The sequence below is a fragment of the Leptonotus elevatus genome, chromosome 1 (genome assembly GCF_054856555.1).
Source record: "Leptonotus elevatus isolate MCC_2025b chromosome 1, RoL_Lele_1.0, whole genome shotgun sequence".
In the NCBI taxonomy this organism is placed as follows: Eukaryota; Metazoa; Chordata; class Actinopteri; order Syngnathiformes; family Syngnathidae; genus Leptonotus; species Leptonotus elevatus.
Window position 1 is genome coordinate 24,416,654 of NC_141239.1, and position 22,401 is coordinate 24,439,054.

A 22,401-nucleotide genomic window follows, 5' to 3' on the forward strand; every position below is an offset into this window, starting at 1 on the left:
TGTGCTCAACGCTTCAACCCCCCCACCGTTCTTCCTTTGCAGGAAATGGAGAAGAGCACGGCCAACCATTTCCTCATCCTCTTCAGGGACCCGAGTTGCCAGTTCCGGGCCGTGTACACCATGAACCCCGAAACAGAAGAGATGTCGCGGCTCACCGGCATCGGCCCCCGCGTCATCACCCTGGACATGGTGGAGTCCATCTACAAGTACAGCTCGGACCGCAAGCAGTTCACCGCCATCCCGTCCAAGACCATGTCCATGAGCGTGGACGCCATCACCATCCCGGGACACTTCTGGCAAAAGCGGCCAGGAACTCCCAAGAAGCTCGGCACCCCAAAATGAACGCACTATTGCTATTCAGGTTTTCTATCCTGGGGAATTACTTAGCGCTATGTGCCAAGAAAATGGATGAATTCTATCGATTGCTTCCCTTCAGAGCTCCTGGATTGATGATTGTACAAAAAAAAAAATCATTGTGTTGTCGTGGGGCATTCTGTGTCTTTCCTCGCGCTCTGCCTCCCTCATGTCTTTTGCCTTTCCCTGGCCTAAGACTCAAAATGGGACAACTTCACTGCCTTGCCTTTCGTGCAACAGTATTTATGGCCGGAGAAGTTCCCACGCCTCTCATTACCGCTTCCCTCTTTTTCGTTGCCTTCTCCTCTCTCGGGCTTGATCACGATACAGCTGACTGAAGCAAGAGGTCACATCTGGAAAAGACGACTCTCGTATGAATGTCGGGCACGCGCAACCATGAAAGTGGTGTGCGGGATTCCGCCACCCGCGCACTTGACTCGTTCTGCTGTAAGAACATCTGGATGTTCATTTTGTACTCATGTTTGCTGGATGACTTTTCCTCGATTGACACGTGGTGCGCTTATCCAGAGAAACACAACTGGAAAGAAAACAATGAAGGAGGGCTACAATTTGTACTTTGCTTACCAATGCTGATTTGACACATTATGAATGCTGATCACTTTTCAAGAATAATTTGCTCAAAAATAAACGCTGCGTATTTCCCTTTTGTAAGCTCAGAATAAGCTAGTTTGCTGCTAAGTGTTGGTTAGATGTGTGTTTGGGATCAAATGAGTGTGAGAATTTTATTTTTATTTTTTTTTTGCGGCTGGGGGGCTTGTTTATTACCATAACTAGATTCCCTTCTTCTTTGTACAGGCTTCTTGCTGAAGGATTGTTCTGGACTGTAGCAGCCCTAAATCCAAGCCACTCCTTGGGGGGAATGTAAAATGGCCAAACTTTTTACTATAACAATTTAGTTGCCAGTGATGTTAAATTGGCCCCAAATATCTTCTTTGTGCCGCCTCTTAAAAATCACTGACTGCCTCCAACATGTGCTGATATGAATGACATTTTAATACAGACGTGAAGACAGGAATATTGAAAACAAAAGGAGAAAAATAAGAATGTGTGCACATGGACTACGGATGTGTGTATTTATTTGTTTATCAATAGTAGTATGTGGTTATGCAATAACTTTATTTTGATTTTGTGCAATCCTCTCCCCTAAAATCCTTGCCGCCTGGGGGGTGTATTTATTTAGTTTGCTTTAGATTTGATGTTTAATTTCAGGTTCTACTAATGTAATTTTGTCGGTTCAGGTAGTATTTCTCTTTTCTTTTTTTTCCCTGCTAAGTGTCATGACACGTTTTGTTGTTGTTTTTTCATCAAATTTGTGCCAGTATGTTTATTTCATTCATTGACTCTCCTAGGTATCAAGACCAGAATAAAAATCATTTTTAAATCACTCACCTTTTTGTTGTTTCATCAGCATTGTTTTCATTTTATTTTATTTTTTACATCACAGCAGCAGGTTGAGGTGGTTACCGGGTAAACAAAGACGGGGAAAATCCCAACTGTCGTGTAAAATTGCCACTTTTAAGAACCTCCATGAAGTTCATGTGATCTCAGCTGTGTTTGGTGTGTAACATCTCAGTGAGCAGAGAGTTACAGGGCAAATCGCCCAGCAGGTGGCGTTGGTACAAATACTCCTCCACCTGCATGCTGATGCTCCGCACCTCGGGCAGCCTCAGCAGCAACTGGCCAAATTTGTCCGAGTGTCCGGGGTGAGTCCGCTGCGTGTGCTCCATCAGCGCCCTGTTCACTCTCTCCTGCGTGTGCTCCACTTGCTGCCGACTCTGCACGGACTTCAAGTCTACGCCAGACGAAGAACAAAGGTTCGAGTCACTCAAAATTATACCTCAAGTTATATTTACTCATTTTCCTGAAAAACGTCACGTTAACATTTTCCGCTCGTCAGGTACATTCATCATCTGTTTTTGGTTTTTAATTCATTGTGAATTCTCAAAAATAAAACTTAAAAACACAGCATTTAGTGTTACATTAAGTCATGCTAAGATAGGCGTGGCGAACGTTGGTTTGTTAACAGTGCTAATGCTATCTTAGCTAGCGCTGCTTTTTAGTTGAAGGTGGACATTCGAAGTGGTGGCTGCTACAAACGACGGCGGTACATTTGGAAGCCAGGTAATGGGGGTGACTGAATTCAGGTGTCCATTACCATACAATACTGTTCGCACAAAACTATTTTTTAGGGCTATTTATTTTCCTAAATGAAACTTATTAACTCACATCAGCACCAAAATGCCACCAGATGGCGCCTGAACTTAAATGCAGTGCACCCACCGCATACTCGCGGTTCAGCAACCGTGGATTAGCATAGTTGGTTGCAGATCCCCATTTTATACTACTTTTTTACCCTTAAATTTTTGTGGACAATTCATATTGAATGCTTATCGGCGTTTTTAAGAAATTTACGGGGTTTATTGTTGTTTTAATAAACCAATGCACTTTCAGTGGGTGTCATTTATACACACATTTTCGCTATTCTATGGCTGGTGTTCTGTCGATTTGAGCTCTTGAGTGCTATTGAGCATGCGCACGGCCCCAAATCATTCATATATATTTTTTAAGTTTATTTAATTTATAGTGCCTTTTGAACACTAAGCATGTAAGCAATTACATGTACATGAAAGATTGAAATAGAATATTGACAATATACGTGCTTAATGCTTATATCATACAATATTTTACCTTATGCTAGTATCTCGCTATATCGTCAATATTCGATAAAAAAATTTCCAGTACATATTTTTTTTCTTTTTGCATTGCTTACATACTTAGTTGTCAAAAGGTACTATAAATTATTCTTATTATTTTTTAATATTACTGATTTGGGGCCATGCTCAGTAGCACTAGGGAGCTCAAACTGACAGAGCACCGGCCTGGTCCCTATAGTGGGGGTCCATTACACATCAACGAGATTAAGTTTTCAGCCCAAAAAAAAGTCTATTTTGCGAATGTCGAAACATAAATATGTACGGGGTGTTACAGTAAAAAATATGTTATACCTTTTCCCCAGGAAATATTCTCTAGAAAGAAAAGCGAAGGCACTAATGGTGATAGCCCTGAAAAATCTCAGCAGCCAATCAGATTTCTCTAATGTCAGTCTCTATACTGTTTATAGTCTCTATAAGGACTATGGCGATATCTATATGGCATTCTGTGATGTATTAACCAGTGTTATTGTTCTTAATTTATTTGAAATATTCTGTACAGGTAGTCCTCATCTTACGAACACAATGGGTTCCGATTCCGTTTGTAAGTCTAATTTGTTTGTAAGTCGAATTACATTAAAACTTAAAGTTACAGTTTATGAAATTATTTTTTAAATAAAATAATAAAAATGTTGAAAAAGAAAAAAAAAACACATTTTATGCAGTATATACTGTCTATATAGTGCATAAATTAAGTTAAAAAATACATTTTATTATTATTATAATATTTTATTATTATCATTATCATTATCATCATTATTTATTATTATTATTATTTATTATTATTATTATATGTATTTATTTATCATATTTGGTGTATGAAGAGTGCACGGGCCATGGCTCCTGTGCCGTGTATCACAGGACAGTGAGCTAGATAAATTGTGCGAATGAAAAACACTTGAGAGCGAAATACGGCATTCATGGACATTAGTCAGCCTTTGTTTGTATCTGTGAAACGTTAGCAAGCCGAATGTTCGTAACTAGAGGACTACCTGTAGTTGCATTCTTCTCTGAAGAAATGAGAAGCTCACCGGGGTTAAAAAGCACCAAATATTTAAGACAGACAAACTCGTGCCTGTCAAAGTGGAGTGACTTCAGTTTGGATACCAAATCCTGCGTCCTAGTGACCAAACTGCTGAGTGTTGCTCCTGCCTGAGAGATGATTGTTAACATCTCGATCTGACAAGAAGAACGATAGACGCGTTAGATTTGTGATTGCCACCATCACAATGTGGTTTCACTGCAGGCAGCACATTACCTGCTGTCCCATGACCAGATATACGCAACCCTCTTTTCCATAGGTGACCTGTCTGCAGAGATGGTCCAGAACCAGCAGCTCACTCCAGCAACCCTGCAGGAGAACCATCTGGTCCTCCACCTTTGGGACAGAAGAGCATGTAGGTCATTGTAATGTCTAGATTTGCATTTGTCCATTTGCCATAATTTCAGTTATGCTGTAGGTTCTGTATGTATGGCACATCTGACAAATGAATAAATGAAATTATATGAAATTAATGAAAATTTGGGGGCATACATGAGTCACAAATTGTCGTGTGAAGTAAACATTTACATGTCCAGTCATTTTCACTTTACTTTTGATAAATGTTTGTCAGCAACAAAATACGTATATTTAAAAATTTTTAAAAAATCATCACATTTTTTGGTCACACATGCATGCATGTGTAAATGAAAATTTAATTAAACTCTAGAATTTTAAGTCCCAAAATGCCATTATTTAGGGGGAGTCTAGAGTCTGTAAAAATTATCTTGGTCGTGTTTAGTTTGGCAGTAAAGTTAACTGCATAACAGCTGCTTGTTGTGATGCAAGTTGAGTTGAGTTCACCTTACTACGGAAGAGAATTAGGACCAGTGAAGAAAGAGAGAAAAAAAAATTGGCAGGATTTTCACTTTATTCTTAGAATTCTCACTTGTAAGTCAGAATTCTGACTTTCAAGTGAGAATTCTGACTTTAAGATCAGAATTCTCACTTTAAAGAACAGAATTCTCACTTTAAAGAACACTTTATTCTCACAATTCTGACTTAATTAGTGCTACTATTATTCTCACTTTAAATTCTGAGATTAATATCAGAATTCTGACTCTCTTCACCTAATCCTCTTCCGTACCTTACAGCACTTGCATCTCAATGCAAAATGACGAAAACTCTTCAGCTGGGTCACTCGTATATCAAGGCACCACTGTATTTGGTAGCGCAAGTCAAATTGTAAGAGGATTTCTCCCAGCCAATCAACCATAATGATAATGCTAAATAACTAAAAAGTACTGCAGAGAATTGAGATTGAGCCCTGCGCGAGTAATTGATGCCACACCAAAAGGCTTGTAATTTCCTACTTATGCCACGAGATGGAGGCAAAAAAGAATAATTCTATATGGCATGGCTTTGTCTGACATGAAGCTCCTGCCCTTTAGTTCAACATACTTGCTTGTCATCAGTGTTACATTTCTGTTGACGCATTTACGATCAATAAAGCTATTCACCTTGAGTTCCTTGAAGAGCGCACTGTTCCTGGCCCACTCCACTAAGCTAAAAAGAGTCTGGTCCGCCATTTTGCACATGATACTGAATGTGTTGAGGCAGTCGTGCTTGCCCCGGTTGGCCTGCTCCCTCTGCAGACTGGCCACCACTTTGGCGCATAGCTGACTCTCATCCTGTTCCCCCTCCAGGAGCTGTGCGAGAAAGGCGGAGTGGACGCCGCAGGTGGCCGGGGAGCCAACTGGACCGGGAGGCGGAGGCGGAGGCTGCAGGGCGGTCAAGACGCTTGAGCACGGCGATGTCGAGGGGGTTTGTAACGTGTACGTGGTGCTTGGGCTTCGTTGCATGGGATAGTGTGAAGGAGCCGGGCCGTAGCTCAGAGGCGTTTGTACTTCTTCCGGGAGGTAACTGGGGAACATCTGGGGATGCATTCCGCCGTATGGAAGCGGCAGAGGAGGGACCACCCTGGCGTCACTCACAGTGCAGTCTAAAGGCAAGGGTGCCATTCCGGAGGTATACATGTGGGACTGATGGAAAGCATCCGGAGACATGGGAGCGCTCGTGTGGTTGCACATGTGTGAAAAGTCATTAGCGGCCGAAGGCCAGAGCCTTTGCGTCGTTTCCATTTTGGACCTATAGGGGGCGGCGCTGTCCTGGGGATGCACTTTTTGTTCTTTCATCTGCCTGTAGAAAGGCCCAAACTTGTTCCTGCCGCCTCGCATGCGGTCCGCTCTCACTGCTGTCACACAGGGCATGAAAAACACAAAAGTGCATACATTTCAAAGTGAGGTACACACATTGTCGATTTGAATGAAACATGAAAAGTTGAAGTGATAAAGCCCAAAATGTCTTTGCATTAGTGTTGTAATCTGATTTATGATTTACTGACTTATTTTTAGGCCACACTTGTCTGGTAGAATTTTGTGAAATTGTCCTAGTAAACGCTTGAAGGAATACAAGTCAAAGTGTTTACTGTAGTAAGTTAACAACTCTGTCTATAATTTATACTCTATATAAATTTATAGTGAATTTGCTTATATTTTGGTGCAGGGCTGGACTGGCTATCTAGTATATAGGGCAGATGCCCGGTGGGCCGGCCTCAAAAGAGGCCGATGCAGAGCTTTTTAATGATTGTTTTCCTACATTTTACCCCCAGAGACTGATCCACAATTTGAAGGGATCAGTCCGTTAATTTCAAATATAGATAGCAAGCAGAAACATCATCAATAAACATCAGTGGCAGAACTACATGTTAGACAAGAGTGGGGCTGGGCCAGTGTACTGGACACCGGGCTTAAGTCAAAATGCCAGGGACGATTTTTTTGTGCCAAAACAATTTGATATCTCACATTTTAAAAATAAGTTCAGATGTTAGAATTCGGTATGTGCTTGCTCCGCTGGAAAGCTTTCTCTGCTTTTTTTTTTTTAAGAGCGCATCTTATCTCCTCACTGTAAAATCGTCTTATGTCAACTGGGTCATTACAAGCAATGCTGGCGTTGCTTTTTTATGACCTCTTAGATACAGCGGAGAGAACATGCGTGTCAGTGGAGCAAAATTGGTGCTGCCCATGAAGGAGCAAAGGGCACGCACTCAAGACTTTACCTTCTTTCTTCATGCCCACCGCCAGACACTTCTGGAAGCGACAGAAGGGGCAACGCTTCCTCTGGGAGACGTTCATGGGACAGCTCTGTCCTTCTGCGCAGGCGTAGTGTTTGTTGTTCTGTACGGAGCGCTTGAAGAAACCCTGCCAAGACGTCACGGGTCAGGGGTTGTGACTTGCGGCTTCAGGTTGCATCACCCGCTTTACCTTGCAGCTCTCGCAAGTGAGCAGGCCGTAGTGGTAGCCGGATATTTTATCTCCACACACGGGACAGCCCTCGCCGGACTGGGGCCTCTCGTCCGCGTCCCTCCTGCCTGCGTCCCTCCTGAGCTCCTGAGCTGAGCAAGCACAGTAGTGAAAACACAACTAAGTCCAAAGATACACAGTGGGGTTGGCAAGGTTTGCTTGCGCATCACGGGCTGAGATAAGTCGTGAACTGATGAGGTTCCAAGCCACTGATAACACGTGCTTTCTAATGGGAACTCCCTTTTTTCCATTCTTTTTATGAGTGATTCCTAACCTTTATTGAGCAAAGGCACATATATGACAGTAGAAATATCTCACAGCGTATTCATTGTTGGGCATTCAGGAATTTGTATATTAAGCAAAAAAAAAGTATTGATTTGCCACCCTCTAAGAGCTATGTTGAAATGAGTCGAGGAGCTTCATTTAGACCAGAAGTAGGGCTTTGCTTTCAGCCTTTCATCATGCGGCATCTCAGTGCCAAGAAACTATGTTGAAGTGAGTTTAGGAGCTTCATTCATGCAAAAGTAGTGCTTTGCCGCTGTCTTACGGCATTTATAGGCAATTTTAAACCTTGGTCCCTGTATATGGAAATGATGCTCTTGTCTCTTACTTACTTACTCACAAAGTTTGACTTTCTGCTTCCTCTAGTGGAAGAGCATTTCATTGTTGTGCTTGTTTGTCACTGTCATAGATAGATAACAAAGGAGAACAATGGGGAAACAACGATCAGGAAGAAGTGGTTGCCTCCTTCGTCCGAGACAGTGATTACATTTATTTTTGAAGGACGTGTACCGACAGTATTTCTCAAAGGACTGTTTTGTTGGTGAAAGCCTGTTCAGAGCTGTATTTGCAACTCGTTTAAATATAATGGATCAGTCCCAACGCTGTGTGACACAACTGCAAACGTGAAAGATGTAAGTTTAACATTTGATTTTTGATTTAGCGTTCCTTCCTATGCTTTCAATTAGAGATGTGCCATATCATACCCTCTACCATATTACCGGTGTATTTTTAGTGCCTACAGTGGGAGCTACATTTGTCGCGTGGAGGTTGTTTGGTTTCAAGAGGTCAGATATGATAAAGCAGACGGTGGTTGGATAATATTGAAGCGGTCGCGTATTGTTTTTGCCAAGATACAATCCATGGTGGTTATTTTGCCGTGACTGGCAACTCGCCACCGAGTTGACGTGACTTTGTGATGGTAACCGGCCGCTAAGTGGTCTCGACGAGACGGCTTGCACGTTGCGACCGCACGCTGGCCTAAATGTGCACATTTGTGTTATTCATAATCGCTTGTAAATGCCTACAAGCATTCACGGCAAATCGGAAACATTCACGGCAAAATAACGCTCCTAGTAGAGTTGCCTAAACAATATCTACGACATAGTCTCTGTAGTACCGTTATGCTACTTTTCTTACGGTAAAATGTTATGCCACTTTTCCACATATTAAAATAGTTCTCAAATGTGTAAAAGACACGTCTATCTGGCTCAAATTGGACCTGTTGTACTACATGGCGAGTCGTTTCCATTCCCAACATTAGCACATGGCTACCTGAGCCGAAATCACTGCCCCTTTGAGAGAGAAGGGTATGGTATGGCCTAGGCGTGGCCTAGTGCAGCTATTTACATAAAAGTGACACGCCCCTAAACGAGGCTCTTTTGAACATAATTTTGCTGATTTTATAAAAAATATTAGGTCCAAAGTCAATTTTGTGTCTTTTACGCATTTGAGAACTATTTTAGTATGTAGAAAAGTACCAGACTATGAGAATATGAGTTTAATACATTCTGCAACTATATTTGTAACTTATCTCAAATCATCTTTCCAGACTTAAATGAATGGAAATGCTATTACAGTTACCTCACTTTTTTCTGGTGGTGCGTTCAAAGCCCCACACGCAATAGGTGAATTTCCGCCAAGTAGAGGTTGACTTTAAATTATTATTTTTAAATACCCATATAACTCCCACCCTTCTAAACACTTGTTAACCTTAATAAATGTACCTTTTAAAATGCAAATGTGGAATAAATAACGAGCTTTATAAATAAATGTAAGTGAATGCACACTTTGCACACCGGCAGCACATGACAATGACGAAGCGTCGGTTTAACAACTATGTTCAAGTGTTTGTCGTTCATCTTGAAATGGCTTAACCGGAAACCGGGTTACAAATGTCAGAATTGGTCACAAAAATGAAAATCTGCCATAGAGTGAATCCGCAATAACCGAACCGCAAAGTAGCGAGGGAACACTGTAATCTGTACGAGTCTCCCAAAATAGAAATGTGTAATTGCAATGTGCATTTTTAATAAGACAAATCAAACATACACTAATGACAATAAAATTCAATAGAATGTGAAGAATTAGGCAGTTCTTAACCACATTATTGGCTTCAATTAAATAGACATCGTACTGCTCTTTTGGGTGTGCAGTATAATACAGACGTACGGATAGACATCTCCTAAATAAGCCGCGCTAATATTACTCATTCTTTGCAGAGGATAAACAATGCATGCCTGTGACTGTCGGTGTATTATTTGTCTACTGGTGTTGCACCACCATTTGTGTACAAATGTGGCACAGATGCTATTTGTAAGCTTCCTATGGCTTTTTGCAATGTTTGTAGCATTAAGATAAACGTATGTATCGAAAGCAAAATGCTTTGTTTTTGGTTTAGTTTCGTAAACTTCAGTAAACAGCTTGAAGCTATTTTTTTTTTTTTGCCAAACTGCTAGTTGGTGTAATGGACTGCGCTCGTATATCAAGTTTGCACTCGCAAGTCAAAGCAGATACTCGGCAGATTGACGGATAGTCACTATCTTGAACACTTGTAAGTCAGGTCACTCGTATCTCAAGGCACCACTGTGAAGGAATGTTTCTCTATCGCTATGCTATCAAAATATATGTTTGTTTTTGATCATGACAAATGTGTATGATTTTGAACGATTTTGCACGGTGCCAAATGTAGCCTAGAGCTGAGTCCCAACATGTAAGTTAATGACAATAATAGCAATTTGAATCCAAGTACAAGACAATAAGTCGTTCACCATTCCGCTGTTTTTATTGCTCCGCCGTAAAGAGGATAGCGCCATCAATACTACCTGGTCCATGTGTCACCATTCATTTTGATATGCGTCATCACAGATATGATACTTACATAATTCACATCGGGAACTCGGGATAATGACTTCCATCGGAACCATTTTGGCATTTTATTAGGCACATCTGAGCAATGGAAGACGCTCTAATATTACATGCAGTAATGTAACTTAATGGACAGCTTCTTCTAATATTTTGCTCTTCAAATTTAGCTCCATTACTTACGCCTCATGCCACAAACTATCACCAGCATTGCAATTGTTGAATGAATACAGTATGGACTGGGCTGGATGGCTGCTTTCTAACTTCTACTCACACGTTGATGTTCCTTCTAAGGGGAAGATGTCCTCATGGTAGTTGTCCGTCTGGGGTCCAGAAACCTGCTGCTGCTCTTGGAATTGATCAAGAACATCCATACTGTCTACAGGTGCAACAGGTCCACGGTCAGGTCAGGTCAGGTCAGGTCAGGTCAGGTCCACGGTCAGGTCGGGTCAGGTCTTCATAGTCTCAGGTACAATGGGAGCAGACGCACACGGCAGGAAGGCCGCTACGCAGCCCCGAGCGCTCCCGGTGGACTGACAACCGTTTGAGGGCCACATGCGGACTTTGATCGGTAGTCGTAAAAAAGAAAAAGAAAAAAACTCTACTGACTGGCACTCCTAGCCTGCGTGCGCTAGACAGTCAGTCACATAGCCACCTGCTGGAATGTTACTGTAGTGAAGTCAATGAGCCATCGCTCTTGAGCTGGAGACCTGATAAGATAACACTCAATAGTGCACCGCTGCAAATTGTGGTCATTCACAGATTCCATATCTCCATTTTGTTCCTTTGTGTTGTGTATTGTTTATGGAGTCGCCAAGGAAGTGGATTATGAAACAACTCCTCCAATGACGATCTCTTTGACATAAATCATACAAAAATCATCTTCCCCCGCTGAAATGACAATAATCTGTCCTATCCTTCCACCCAAAACCTCAAACTTTCCTCATTTAGTTTTTCAATAAAATAGCCCTCTATAGAATTATACTTTATAAAATAAAATACTGTATTCAAATAATGGGCATTCATACCGTTTTTTTTATGCCAGTCTCATATTGATATAAATTAATATTAGCTAACATTGTTTAGTTTACAAGCTCAATCCAAGCGTGTTTCATATCAAAATTATATTGTATTTGTATGCAACATCACAATCACTTGTTGAATATTTTGAAAGTCAATTGGGAGGTCTTGCACAGGTTAGCATTCAAACTAGGTTGGTACTTGCTGTGTGCTTTCGTGTAAATATGCACTTTTCACATATAAGGCTAAACAGTCAGTGATTGCGCTTAAGCAGGTCTGTATTCAAAAGTTAGGATTCGAGGATGGTTGCATTCATTGTCATGTTTCTAGGAAAATAGTGTTACTTTAAGATGCTTATGACATTTGAGTCTAAGCAAGCCTATAGTGATATTTCTCAAACTTGAATTAGATCTTCCTCTCATCATACATTATTTGACTAACTTGATTGTTACGCAATCATTGTTTCAAATAGTGTCCAAAAAAGGGACTCTTTTTTTTTTAATGCTCTAAAAAAAATGTGACACCCCTGATGATCAAACTTAATTTAATACAGGTTCAGAGGTAATTTATTGGGCATTTTGGCGTCATCTGGTGGCTAAAAACGGCTATAATCATACACTTTATTAGGTAAACTTGCACAATAGCAAGTAGAAATTATCTTTATTATTGATTTATGTATTTATTTTATTTTTTAAATATATCTCAGTACAACACAGTACAAAACCCCAAGGCATAAAACTATTACCAATAATAAACATATTGTTTATTAATAATAATAATAATCATTATTTAATATTTATCAATTGTTAAATTTATATTGTATACTGCATCCCAAATCAAACAAAATATGTATTAATAATAATAATAATAATAATAATAATAATTCTTATGTCACAATTAGGGCGGCACGGTGGGTGACTGGTTAGCACGTCCGCCTCCCAGTGCAGAGGACGTGAGATTGAGTCCGGGCTTCGGCCTTCCTGGGTGGAGTTTGCATGTTCTCCCCGTGGGTTTTCTCCGGGTACTCCAGTTTCTTCCCACATTCCAAAGACAGGCATGGCAGGTTAATTGAACACTCCAAATTGTCCCTAGGTGTGATTGTGAGTGTGGATGGTTGTTCGTCTCTGTGTGCCCTGCGATTGGCTGGTGTACCCCACCTACTGTCCGAAGCCAGCTGGGATAGGCTCCAGCGATTAATTTGCACCACTGCAAACTACATCACAATAACAAACAAAGGTTTGGACACTATCAGTAGATACATGAGCATTGTTCAACATTTAAAAATGACAAAAATCAGTTGCAAACTAGTACTACTTCTTTATTGATTAGTATTCAGAAACAATTTTTTTAAACGTTTTAAAATTTCTTTTATTATTATTTTCAAAATGTCAGATGCAGACCCAATCTGTCATTTAGGCTACTGGGTTTCTTAAAGAGACAATGTGCGAGCATCAGTCCAATTCCTCACTGCTTGAACACACAGGGTCTCCTTTAGCGATCACCCACACCTCGTTGTGCCTATTCCACAATGTCATGGGGCTGTAACACACACAAACACACACATATGTTCATCAAGTGAGTGAGACGGGTTATTTCTAAAAAAGTACAAACAATTCTTCAAAATTAAAAGCCAAATTGCACTTAAGTTAAATATAACAATGATTCTTTTTGCATGCCACTGTAGCACACAATTCATCCCCGTAATTCAAACGTGCGCCGACCTAAACATAAGAAAATGACCTGTTGTATCCAGCGCCAAAGTGGCAGTCGTCTTCGAAGTAAGCGCCGTCCTTCATCAGGTCATACATCAGGACATCACTGTGATGACAGTCACTCATCGAGTTTAGCCACCCGCCATAGCTCCGCACATACACATTTAAAGCTGGCGTATCACTGATGAACACCTGCAGGCAATTGTTAATTAAGCAGAGTATGTGTCAACAAATTCCAGTATTTTCCCTCCCTTGTGATCAAGTCAACAAGGTCCCAATTGTTGGATGTAACCTGTGGTGTAGAGTGTCGTAAGCAGGCTTGGAGAGTAACGGAATACATGTACCGCCGTTACGTAATCAGATTATGAAAAAAAAAAAGTAACTGTATTCCATTACAGTTACAGGAAATAACATGTATCAAATTACAGGTACATTTAGTAAAAATGGGGATTATTTTGAGGGATTACAAATCCTACAATCAGAGCAAGCGAGAAAGAGAGAGAGCGAGTGAGAGAGAGAGAGCAGGCGAGAAAGAGAGCGAGTGGGCGAGAGAGAGAGAGCAAGCAAGAGAGAGAGACTTGTTGACAGTCGTGTCGGGCACGCGGCCTGTTTAAAAGGGTTCACGGACGAAAGGAGGAAGTAAGTGGCCACCGGTATTTACGGTTTGGAACATACTTGTCTTGTTGAAGGACCGATTTATCTTTAACAAAGGAAAAGTTTCAGCTGAGAGTCGATCCTGCGGCATGCTACGCTGAGCTTCTTGCTAGTTGCTGCTACAACATAATGTGAGTTACATCTTCAACAAACAAATATCCCTCCCACCAATTCACCATACACAATATGGCTAAATTCGTGACTGTGATAAAAAGTTGATTTTGCAGTTAATGTCACGCGTGTTCATCCTCATAGCATTATTAGTGCATGTGTGCGTGGGTGAAATGACCATGGAAATATGCTTTTAAAAGCATAATTTGTCCCTTTTCTCCCTATTCATGGGATATCTATCTGTCTGTGTCTGTTTGTGGCCTTCAATCAATCACTATATCTATACTGTACAAGCATTTCAATGGTTGCCAATTACACAAGGATTTCTGCAAATAACTATAGAAATATAAATTGTGGTGACTTTTATTTTTATTTTGACTTCATGAGCATACTTGGTATTGGAGTAATCCAAAGTAATAGTTACATTACTTTAATAGTATGGTACTTGGATTACGTTACTAACTCAAAACAATTAGCAGGTAACTTGTAACTGTAACGGAATACATTTTAAAAGTAACTCTCCCAACCCTGGTCGTAAGAGTGATTTTCCACCTTCACAATCAAAATCAGTAAAGGCCCAATTATTGGATGTCTCTGAAAGATTATTGTGCACGACCATCTTGTTGTTTGGGGTTTGTTAAGAGATATTTCTCCCCCTTCCAATCAAAAGCAGCAAAGGGACGATTTTCAGATATCTGTAAATGTCAGTTACAATTATCATGTGGTGTGATAATCAGCAAAAGTCAAATTATTGGATTTTTCTGAAAAATTATCTTGGAGCGATTATGAGAGTGACTTTTCCTTCTTGATCCGCTCGGGTAAACAGTCAGGGCCAACAATCGTAAATGTTAAATCTGGCCAATATTTATGATCACAAATAATCTCATTAATGCCAAGTTAAGAGCAGCACAGTTATCAGATAAGATGACAGTTAGTTTAGCGATTTCTTCTCAGCCTGGATGCATTTTGTTACCGTACTGCTTATGACAGGTCAGTCAGTCTTGGTACTACAGCCGATATAGTTATGTGCTGTGCTGGTCACACCAGAAACAGTAATAAGAGCAGTGAGCACATCATGCATAAAGATTCTTTCCGGCTTGTGTAGTCTCTAACATTTAAAAAATTCTTGTTAAAAAATATTTTGACCAGAAATCAGCAATGATTGATTTTGTCTGATCGTGACATGATGTTACCTTGCGGTCCAAAGGCATTGGAGGTTTGGCCTGGTGCTCCTTGGGCAGCAAGAAGCTCATTGTGAATTCTTTTTCTTCCCAGAACCACTTCTTTTCACCTATCTTGACCAAAACAGGTGACGTCATTTCAATCTTTTGTCCTGGAAAGGGACAAAATCACACGAGAGCATTGAAGGCACATGCACAACATAAAGTACTGCAGTTGATAGAAAAAGTCCCCTGTTCAAATGTCAGGTTTTGTTTCCCGTTTGGGAAAGGCGGGACTTGCTGTACAATACTTCGAGCTGATTGGACGATGCGGCATCTTTGCACATTTGTTTTGACCAATCAAAGGAACGGATGAAAATCTCGTCTTCTGTCCTGTCATAGGGAGGAGGGGGGGGGGGGGGGGGGCAACGACATCCTTACCAGATAAAAATGCACGAAATGCCTCTCGCTGTTCAAATTCAACAAGGAAATGGTGAGAAATTCTGCGAGAACATAATTAATTTCAGCATCCATTTGTCTGTTTGTTTGTTTCCCCCCCGCCATCAGCGTTTATTGGTTTTGTCCTGCCTTAACAGCGCCTGATTGGTCCAACCTAAAAAAGGTCGGCAATACCGCGAGAATTCATCTTGCTGGCAAGGTTAGGTTTCATTGCACCATGACAAAAACAATCATGCATGTGGGATAATGTACTGGGAACTGGGACATTTGACAAGGTGAACAGTTCAACAGAACAGTTAATATTACATGTGATTAATGAATTCAGTCATATCACCAGTGATAAGTTGTGCACACGTGCAACAACATTATCTCAGTTGCTTATTTCTATTTCTTTTCTCCAAAGATTTTTTTTTTCAATTTTACAGATTACAAGTCACATTAATGGCGGAAAATATTAGGATTATTTTTTTTTTTTAACCTGGCATTTGAACAGGGGTGTAGACATTTTATATCTGCTGTATGTACATAAAACATCCTGTTGATTATTTTATGTAGAAATTTTGCAGTATACGCGCACCATTCTCGTTGTCACCGTCGATGTAGTGATACAGGCGCATAAATGCGTTCATACAGGCAATGTCCATGGACCACGAGTACTCTTTGGTTGACACCCACGTCGCAGGTTCATAGTGGCGCGCCTAGCGAGAGACACACGGTCGTCATCCCGCAGTGGACAGAGTGACAACTCAACTTCTGTTTGTACCTGTTGACGTTATTTCTCACTCACCTCATATTTGTCAGTCTTGCAGATGACCTTGAACAGCAGGCATTGACTTGTCTCAGTACTGAATGGGATCTCATCAGAGATCTCGGAGCAGTTCCTGTGGCGACAATGCACCAATGCTTTATGTTTTGTTTTTCTCTGCTTTTTTTTGTAAGATTGCCACTTTTCTCATGAAAAACACTTTCGCAAATATTTTTGTGATTTTTTTAAATTATTTTTTTGGTGAGGTTGTAACAGATTGATTAATGGCATTTCCAATCATTTCAGTTTGGAAAGATGATTTGAGATACAAGTGTTCCCTTTCCAGATATGGCACAATTTTGTCAATATCATCTGACACAGGGCTAAATGTCTTGAAAATGTTCTTACCCGACTCTGGCCTCAGCTGTGAGGGCTAGTAGGCAGCCAACAAGTCCTGCAAGTAGAAACCTGGGATAAAATGATTGAAAGTTTTTTGCTCAGTAAGAACGGGTTCAGCCAGTAAAATAAAGAAGTGCTTATTCATGCTCCATGATGTGCAGTTCACCCGCGGCGAGAAAATGTGTGTCGAATACTTACATGGTGGAAGATTGTTTGGTGCAGTGGCGCAAAGCAAGACGCCAAGAGGAGTTATAAAAGGAAAAGTGGCCACACCCTGAAAGTCCAGACAATACAAGAAAGAAAAACGCAACATACACTGTGTACTGTACATGTGTGATACCTGATGAAATTCAACACTACACAACATCATTGCTATCCATTGTACTTCTGCACCATTCTTCTATTAATTGTCTCACTTTTGTAGTGTGATTACCTGCATTTCACTGAACTAGTAATGTGGTCACATGTTCGGAACAACATATATCAAAATTGTTTTAATGTTTAATGAGCACAGGCTTTCACTTAGAATTGTATATCGTCGCTGTCCTGTGAAAAAAACGTATGTCTATTTTTGTCGTTGTTTTTTTTTACATTTGTACGTTCATGGAATGAAACTAAATGCAGACATCCTAAAAACATTTTTTTTTTAAATGGACATAAGTGCTTTTCGCAGGACAGTGACAATATGTTTTAAGTTTTACACATTATCTGAGGTGTTTCAGTTGCAGGTATTATCAGTTAATTTCAATTTAAAAAATACATCAAAACCTGATAGATAGCACAGGACTGGATAAGATAAAACAAGGTAAGAAAAGATTAGAAAGTCAGGAATGGATGGGATATAACCAGAAGGGACCGATAAGATAAGGCTACGTTCACACTGCAGGCAAATGCGACCCAGATCAGATTTTTTTGCCTAAATGCGACCAGTATCTGACTTTTTTATGTCAGTCCGAACGGCTCAATTCCGAGTTTTTCACATCTGATCTGGGTCACTCTCATATGTGGTCCTAGATCGGATACGTATCCAAATTTTTGCAATGCGACCGCAGTCTCAACGGCCAGGTCGCGTATATCCGACCTCGACGCCATCAAAAGTCCAATATGCGCTCCGCATTAATATAGTTAATTAATTAAGGAGCATTAATATGGGGCCATTATTGTAGCAAAACTATTTACAAATGTGTATTTCGATCCACAAATATGTAAAAAAAATAATTTTTACCCGTAACTGAAGTCACAAATGCGTAACAAGTATCCACAAATGTGTGACTGAAGTCTCAAATGTGCAAAAATAATCTACAAATGTATAACTGAAGTCACAAATACGTAACGAGAATCTACAAATGTGTACACTGATTTGTATGCGTAAATATAGCTGACCTGTAAACACCGGGCCTCTTCATTGGCTGCATCCGCGAGTTCCGCACGGCTCGGGAGACGTTCGTGAATCGGCAAAGTTGTTTCGAGTATCATGTTGTGACTTAAATTTAATCCCACTTGAAACATGAAGTATAAAGATGACATTTGTGGTGGTGATATTAGTAATTTTGCCACGCAGATGGCTCATTTATTACGCACGGCAATGACGTGACGTCATCGTTAGAGAGAGAAAAAAGGAGAGGTCCCCGTATGATGAGGCGTTAAACAGGCTTGCCTCATTTTCACAAAATATTATTCCTACCTGCATCACTCCTCTGTAGATATAAGATGGTAAAAATATGAGCCCCGACAACGGACTTATAAATGTCCGTGGCCCTGACACACTGCTGGTCCATACGTATTTACTTCCGCAAACAGTGTTGTGAGTGACGTATCCTCTTCTGCGCTTGCGGGTCACTTTGAGGACGCATTACGTCCACAAAGCAGACAGACTGAGGTCGTAATTACTAGGTAATGTGAACGCTTACTCAAAAAGATCGGAATTAAGCATTAAGATCTGCAGTGTGAACATAGCCTAAAATATGATAAGCTAAGATAAACTAAGATACGATGAGCTAAGATAAACTAAGATACGGTGAGCTAAGATAAACTGATCTGAGATAAATTTAACTGAGATAAACTGACCTAAGATAAGATGAGCTGAGATAAACTGAGCTGAGCTGAGAAAATCGGAATTAAGCATTAAGATCTGCAGTGTGAACATGAGCTGAGCTGAGATGAGACAGTCAGCCAGTCAGGATAAGGTAAGACTAGACTGGATAAGACAAGTTAAGATAACAAAATAGGCAAGACTAAATACTACACTGGATAAGACAAGCCAAGGTAAGATAACTCAACGTTATGTATATTGCTCTTTCACAACAGGAAGCTATTAATGGACTATTTCATGAGGAAAAAAGCAGGGAAACATCAAAATAAAATCCCAATCGACAGGGTATCCTGAAAATCACTATATGCTTTCTATTTGACACTATATTTAATTTCAAGTGTTATTCAACCAGACTCGAGGCCATCAGAATTGTACATGTTACGCTTTACAGTTTTGGTAAATTTGTAAAGTTGCCTAGTTTTTCTGTCCCTGACTGCAGATCGGCCCCTAGTTTGTGAAGCTTGATGGCATTATGGCCGTAACATTGCTCCAACGCCAAGTACAATTTCCTCTATCCATGCTAAGTTTCTTGAACCAGAATCTCTTCTTGACAAACTACCCAACGGGTAGACTTGCTACAACCACCATATTGACAGAACTCTTAGAGCAGGCGTTCCTGTAAAGCCAGAGAAAGCCTCCACTGGAACTCAGCATCAACAAACGCTTGATTCAGCAATGTTTTCAAGAATTATAAGCTTTCCCTGGTGTTACTGGATTCATGTTGAGCATTATAACATACTTGAAGCCTTTCAACAACCTCAAGTTGGTCCAGGTAAAGCTTTATCAATCTCAATGCACCCACTGAATTGAGCTTTTGTTGAAGCAGAGCTCTATGGGAAGCTTTTGCGTGAACACCTCTTCTAGTTTTGTTTGTTGTTGTTTTTCATCAGTGATGCAAGTAGCAGGCCTTCTGCTGTGTGGTTTGTCAAGAACAGATCCTTTTTGAGAAACTTGCCATGGATATCATACTAAAAATTGTATCCCCCAGCGTATTCGTGTTTTTCTTTTTTGACTTCAATTCATATTTTAAACTTGTAATGTGTTTTGTGTTTTCTTTATGTTTATATGTTCAATAAAACCATAAAAAACATAAACGAAACGGCAATAAAGATTCTCAAACTGGCGCTGAACCGCAGTCGGGGACAGAAAAAAAAGGTCAATTGGCGAGCCACAGGCATGGGACGGTATGCTTACAAAGACCACAAAATTAACCTAAGCTGTCAAATGCTGATGGCCTCACGTACGTCAAACGAACACCTGAAACCAAATAGTATACAATCTGAAGTGATTATAGTGACTTTCTGGACAGCCTGTAAATTCAAAAAGTAATACTGGATAGCTAATTTACTTTTTAAAATTGTTCAGATGTTTGTAGGTACCGAACATCTCTTCCAAAAGATAAGCTTGGGAACAACAATGCCATGTTAAAGTATGGCCTGCATAATGACTGTGTGTGAGAGTAGCACTTATATAGAAACTTTTGTTTGAGTGGCCTACCAACAATACCGTCTTTTGTGTCCACTCACAACAACAAGAACTGCCAGCGTGTTCCCACACTGGAACTCGATATTCTGTCACAATTGCGCTTGTAAGGCAAATGACAAAAAACATAGAATTACACTTGATTTTCATTTGGATTTGTCACAGCACAACCGCTAAATAATCAAACAGTACTGTGGAAGTAATAAGGATGATATAGCAGTGTTTTATGAGCGTTCACGCAGGATTAAGTACAAGTAGTGGAACACATTGTTACGACTGAAAGAGTGGCCTAGCGGCTAAAATGGTGATCATTTTACCACTTTTGTCCTCAACCTTTTGTTTTGCTCAGTGAATACAGAACACCTTTCCTCCCGTCCGCCATTCACAAAGCAAACACCCCCAAAAAGGCTTCACATAACTGCACGCCATCTTACACTCTAGAAATGGATTGGATAAATATATATATTTTTTTTTAACTACTAATCTAGTAGGTTAGGCTCATATTGGCTTGATTAACCAATAGATTGGTCAGACATTGACCATTCGGGGTGGTTACGGGCATACCAATTTTATTGGTTAGCCAAACAACCAATGAAATTAGTTTTAATAGAAAGTAAGTTACATAAATCACTAGGAAATGTATTTATTGTATTCTAAATGTATTAATTAATTATTCTAAGTGATTGCAATATAGTGTTTACAAATGGAAATATGTGTCTAGATAGATCACTTGGCATGACCAGCTCATTGGCCTAGTGGTAGAGTGTCTACCCTGGCATGACCGAGAGGTTGTGGGTTCAATCCCTGGCTGGGTCAGAACAACAACTATAAAAATGGGATCTTTTTGTTTCCCTGCTTGACACTCAGCATTATGGGTTGGAATTGGGGGGTATGATTCCTTGACCGTGGCCCCCACCCACTGCTGCTCACCGCTCCTTCAGGGGATGGGTCAAATGCGGACAACGAATTTTGCCCCACTTAAGTGGGTGTGACAATCAGTGGTACTTTTTTTCGGGAATCCCATGACCAGCGGGATTCTCGAAAAAATGCCAGCCTCTAACACAGATTATCGAATATCTTGGTCAGAATGATCAATTTGTATCGGTTGGCCCAATCACCAATATATATATTGTTTGCAAACACCTACCATTCTAGAGTGGTTTTTTTAACCAAAGGATCTGTCGGACACATAAGTACCAACTAGATTGGTCCCTTTTTTTTGGGGTCAATTTGACCAATCTGTTTTTAGGAACTTTAAAAACATAATTTGGCTGTTTGGCATCTCAGTGGACAAGCGGAGACTACCGACATCACTTCTTGAATCTGACGTAGTCGCTCTGCCACCGCAGGGTGCCCAACGGTTCTCCGGGCAGTGCCTCCTTTAAGCACCGTTTTTCAAATATGAGTGATGGGTGGAGCAATAGGTCAGTAGGAGAGTGAGATGCACTTTAAAGGAGACATATTATTCATTTTTATTTCACAATTGAAGTAAGTTCTCACTCGTGTCTTAAAAAATATCTGTGACATTCTTTAGTCAACATACAAAAGAACTACTGCACACTTAACATCTACTTGTCACACTTAATAGAAATCACTTGTTGTTGGAAGGACGGTTCACTGTGAGAGTTCCCATATAAAATTAGACTTGACATTTTTAAGACATTTTTACTTATTTTACTTAACCAGCCACCGAAATTCAGTCAAATCAGTGTACCAGAAATTCTGATTGGCCCATTGCCAAGCACAAATACCGCCCCAGACTCAGCTTGATGACTGCACTGCTTATCAGAAGCGGACAGTAATCTGTGCTAACACTGCAGCTCTGCTTACCTTTTAATGCTGTAGTGCAGGTTTTCCTTAAATATGAAGAATCTTTAGTCAGCCTGGCTTCCAAGTCATGCGTACAGAATGTGTGGGGCTCTGACATGTAAATTGGTCAAAAGTCAGAACGGCAAACCCAGGAATACATTTTAATAAACACGCAGATGACAAAAGA

At 40.4% G+C, this 22,401-nt stretch overlaps 3 protein-coding genes and 1 long non-coding RNA gene across 9 annotated transcripts in view; 2 read left to right on the top strand and 2 right to left on the bottom strand.

Annotated features, from left to right (window-relative positions):
- The window catches only part of camsap3 (calmodulin regulated spectrin-associated protein family, member 3), a 35,350-nt gene extending 33,590 nt beyond the window's left edge, over window positions 1–1,760 (top strand). For all 4 annotated transcript variants that reach the window (XM_086086501.1, XM_086086521.1, XM_086086531.1 and 1 more), the window contains one exon: window positions 43–1,760. In XM_086086501.1, coding sequence (XP_085942627.1) covers window positions 43–342 — 300 coding nt within the window. In that variant the 3' untranslated portion in view covers window positions 343–1,760. The remainder of the gene's footprint in view (window positions 1–42) is intronic.
- nr5a5 (nuclear receptor subfamily 5, group A, member 5) lies at window positions 1,714–11,118 on the bottom strand. 3 transcript variants are annotated; one of them, XM_086086553.1, is made up of 7 exons: window positions 10,846–11,118; window positions 7,389–7,519; window positions 7,184–7,325; window positions 5,586–6,319; window positions 4,345–4,464; window positions 4,162–4,265; window positions 1,714–2,167 (listed from the first exon to the last, which is right to left on the bottom strand). In XM_086086553.1, exons 1-7 carry the CDS (start codon window positions 10,943–10,945, stop codon window positions 1,960–1,962), a joined length of 1,539 nt encoding a protein of 512 aa, XP_085942679.1. In that variant the 5' UTR covers window positions 10,946–11,118; the 3' UTR covers window positions 1,714–1,959. The 3 variants fall into 3 exon arrangements, with proteins under 3 accessions (XP_085942679.1, XP_085942670.1, XP_085942686.1); XM_086086544.1 differs by having other exon boundaries at window positions 4,118–4,265; XM_086086560.1 differs by having other exon boundaries at window positions 4,118–4,265; window positions 7,389–7,514; window positions 10,846–10,973.
- On the top strand, window positions 2,249–6,632 carry LOC147181344 (uncharacterized). The gene is made up of 3 exons (XR_015096251.1): window positions 2,249–2,496; window positions 4,388–4,483; window positions 5,772–6,632. It is a non-coding gene; the product is annotated as an uncharacterized LOC147181344 (long non-coding RNA).
- A 1,778-nt stretch (window positions 11,119–12,896) lies between the features above and the next one.
- On the bottom strand, window positions 12,897–17,061 carry soul5 (heme-binding protein soul5). The gene is made up of 7 exons (XM_086083505.1): window positions 17,030–17,061; window positions 16,841–16,900; window positions 16,475–16,568; window positions 16,265–16,385; window positions 15,262–15,401; window positions 13,332–13,495; window positions 12,897–13,130 (listed from the first exon to the last, which is right to left on the bottom strand). Coding segments are annotated over exons 1-7 (669 nt in total). The 5' UTR covers window positions 17,032–17,061; the 3' UTR covers window positions 12,897–13,042.
- Between the last annotated feature and the right edge of the window lie 5,340 nt (window positions 17,062–22,401).

What these genes read in the sequence shown, in the direction of transcription:
- nr5a5 (XM_086086544.1), bottom strand. Translation starts at nt 10,945, where the DNA reads ATGGATGTTCTTGATCAATTCCAAGAGCAGCAGCAGGTTTCTGGACCC. An exon ending in CTTAGAAGGAACATCAACGT is followed by an intron (nt 7,520 to 10,845) that starts GTGAGTAGAAGT and finishes GTGCTTGCTCAG; the next exon opens with CTCAGGAGCTCAGGAGGGAC. An exon ending in TTTGGTGCTTTTTAACCCCG is followed by an intron (nt 2,168 to 4,117) that starts GTGAGCTTCTCA and finishes CGTCTGGCGTAG; the next exon opens with ACTTGAAGTCCGTGCAGAGT.
- soul5 (XM_086083505.1), bottom strand. An exon ending in ACAGCTGAGGCCAGAGTCGG is followed by an intron (nt 16,569 to 16,840) that starts GTAAGAACATTT and finishes TTGTCGCCACAG; the next exon opens with GAACTGCTCCGAGATCTCTG. An exon ending in TTTGGCGCTGGATACAACAG is followed by an intron (nt 13,131 to 13,331) that starts GTCATTTTCTTA and finishes TGTGTGTTACAG; the next exon opens with CCCCATGACATTGTGGAATA.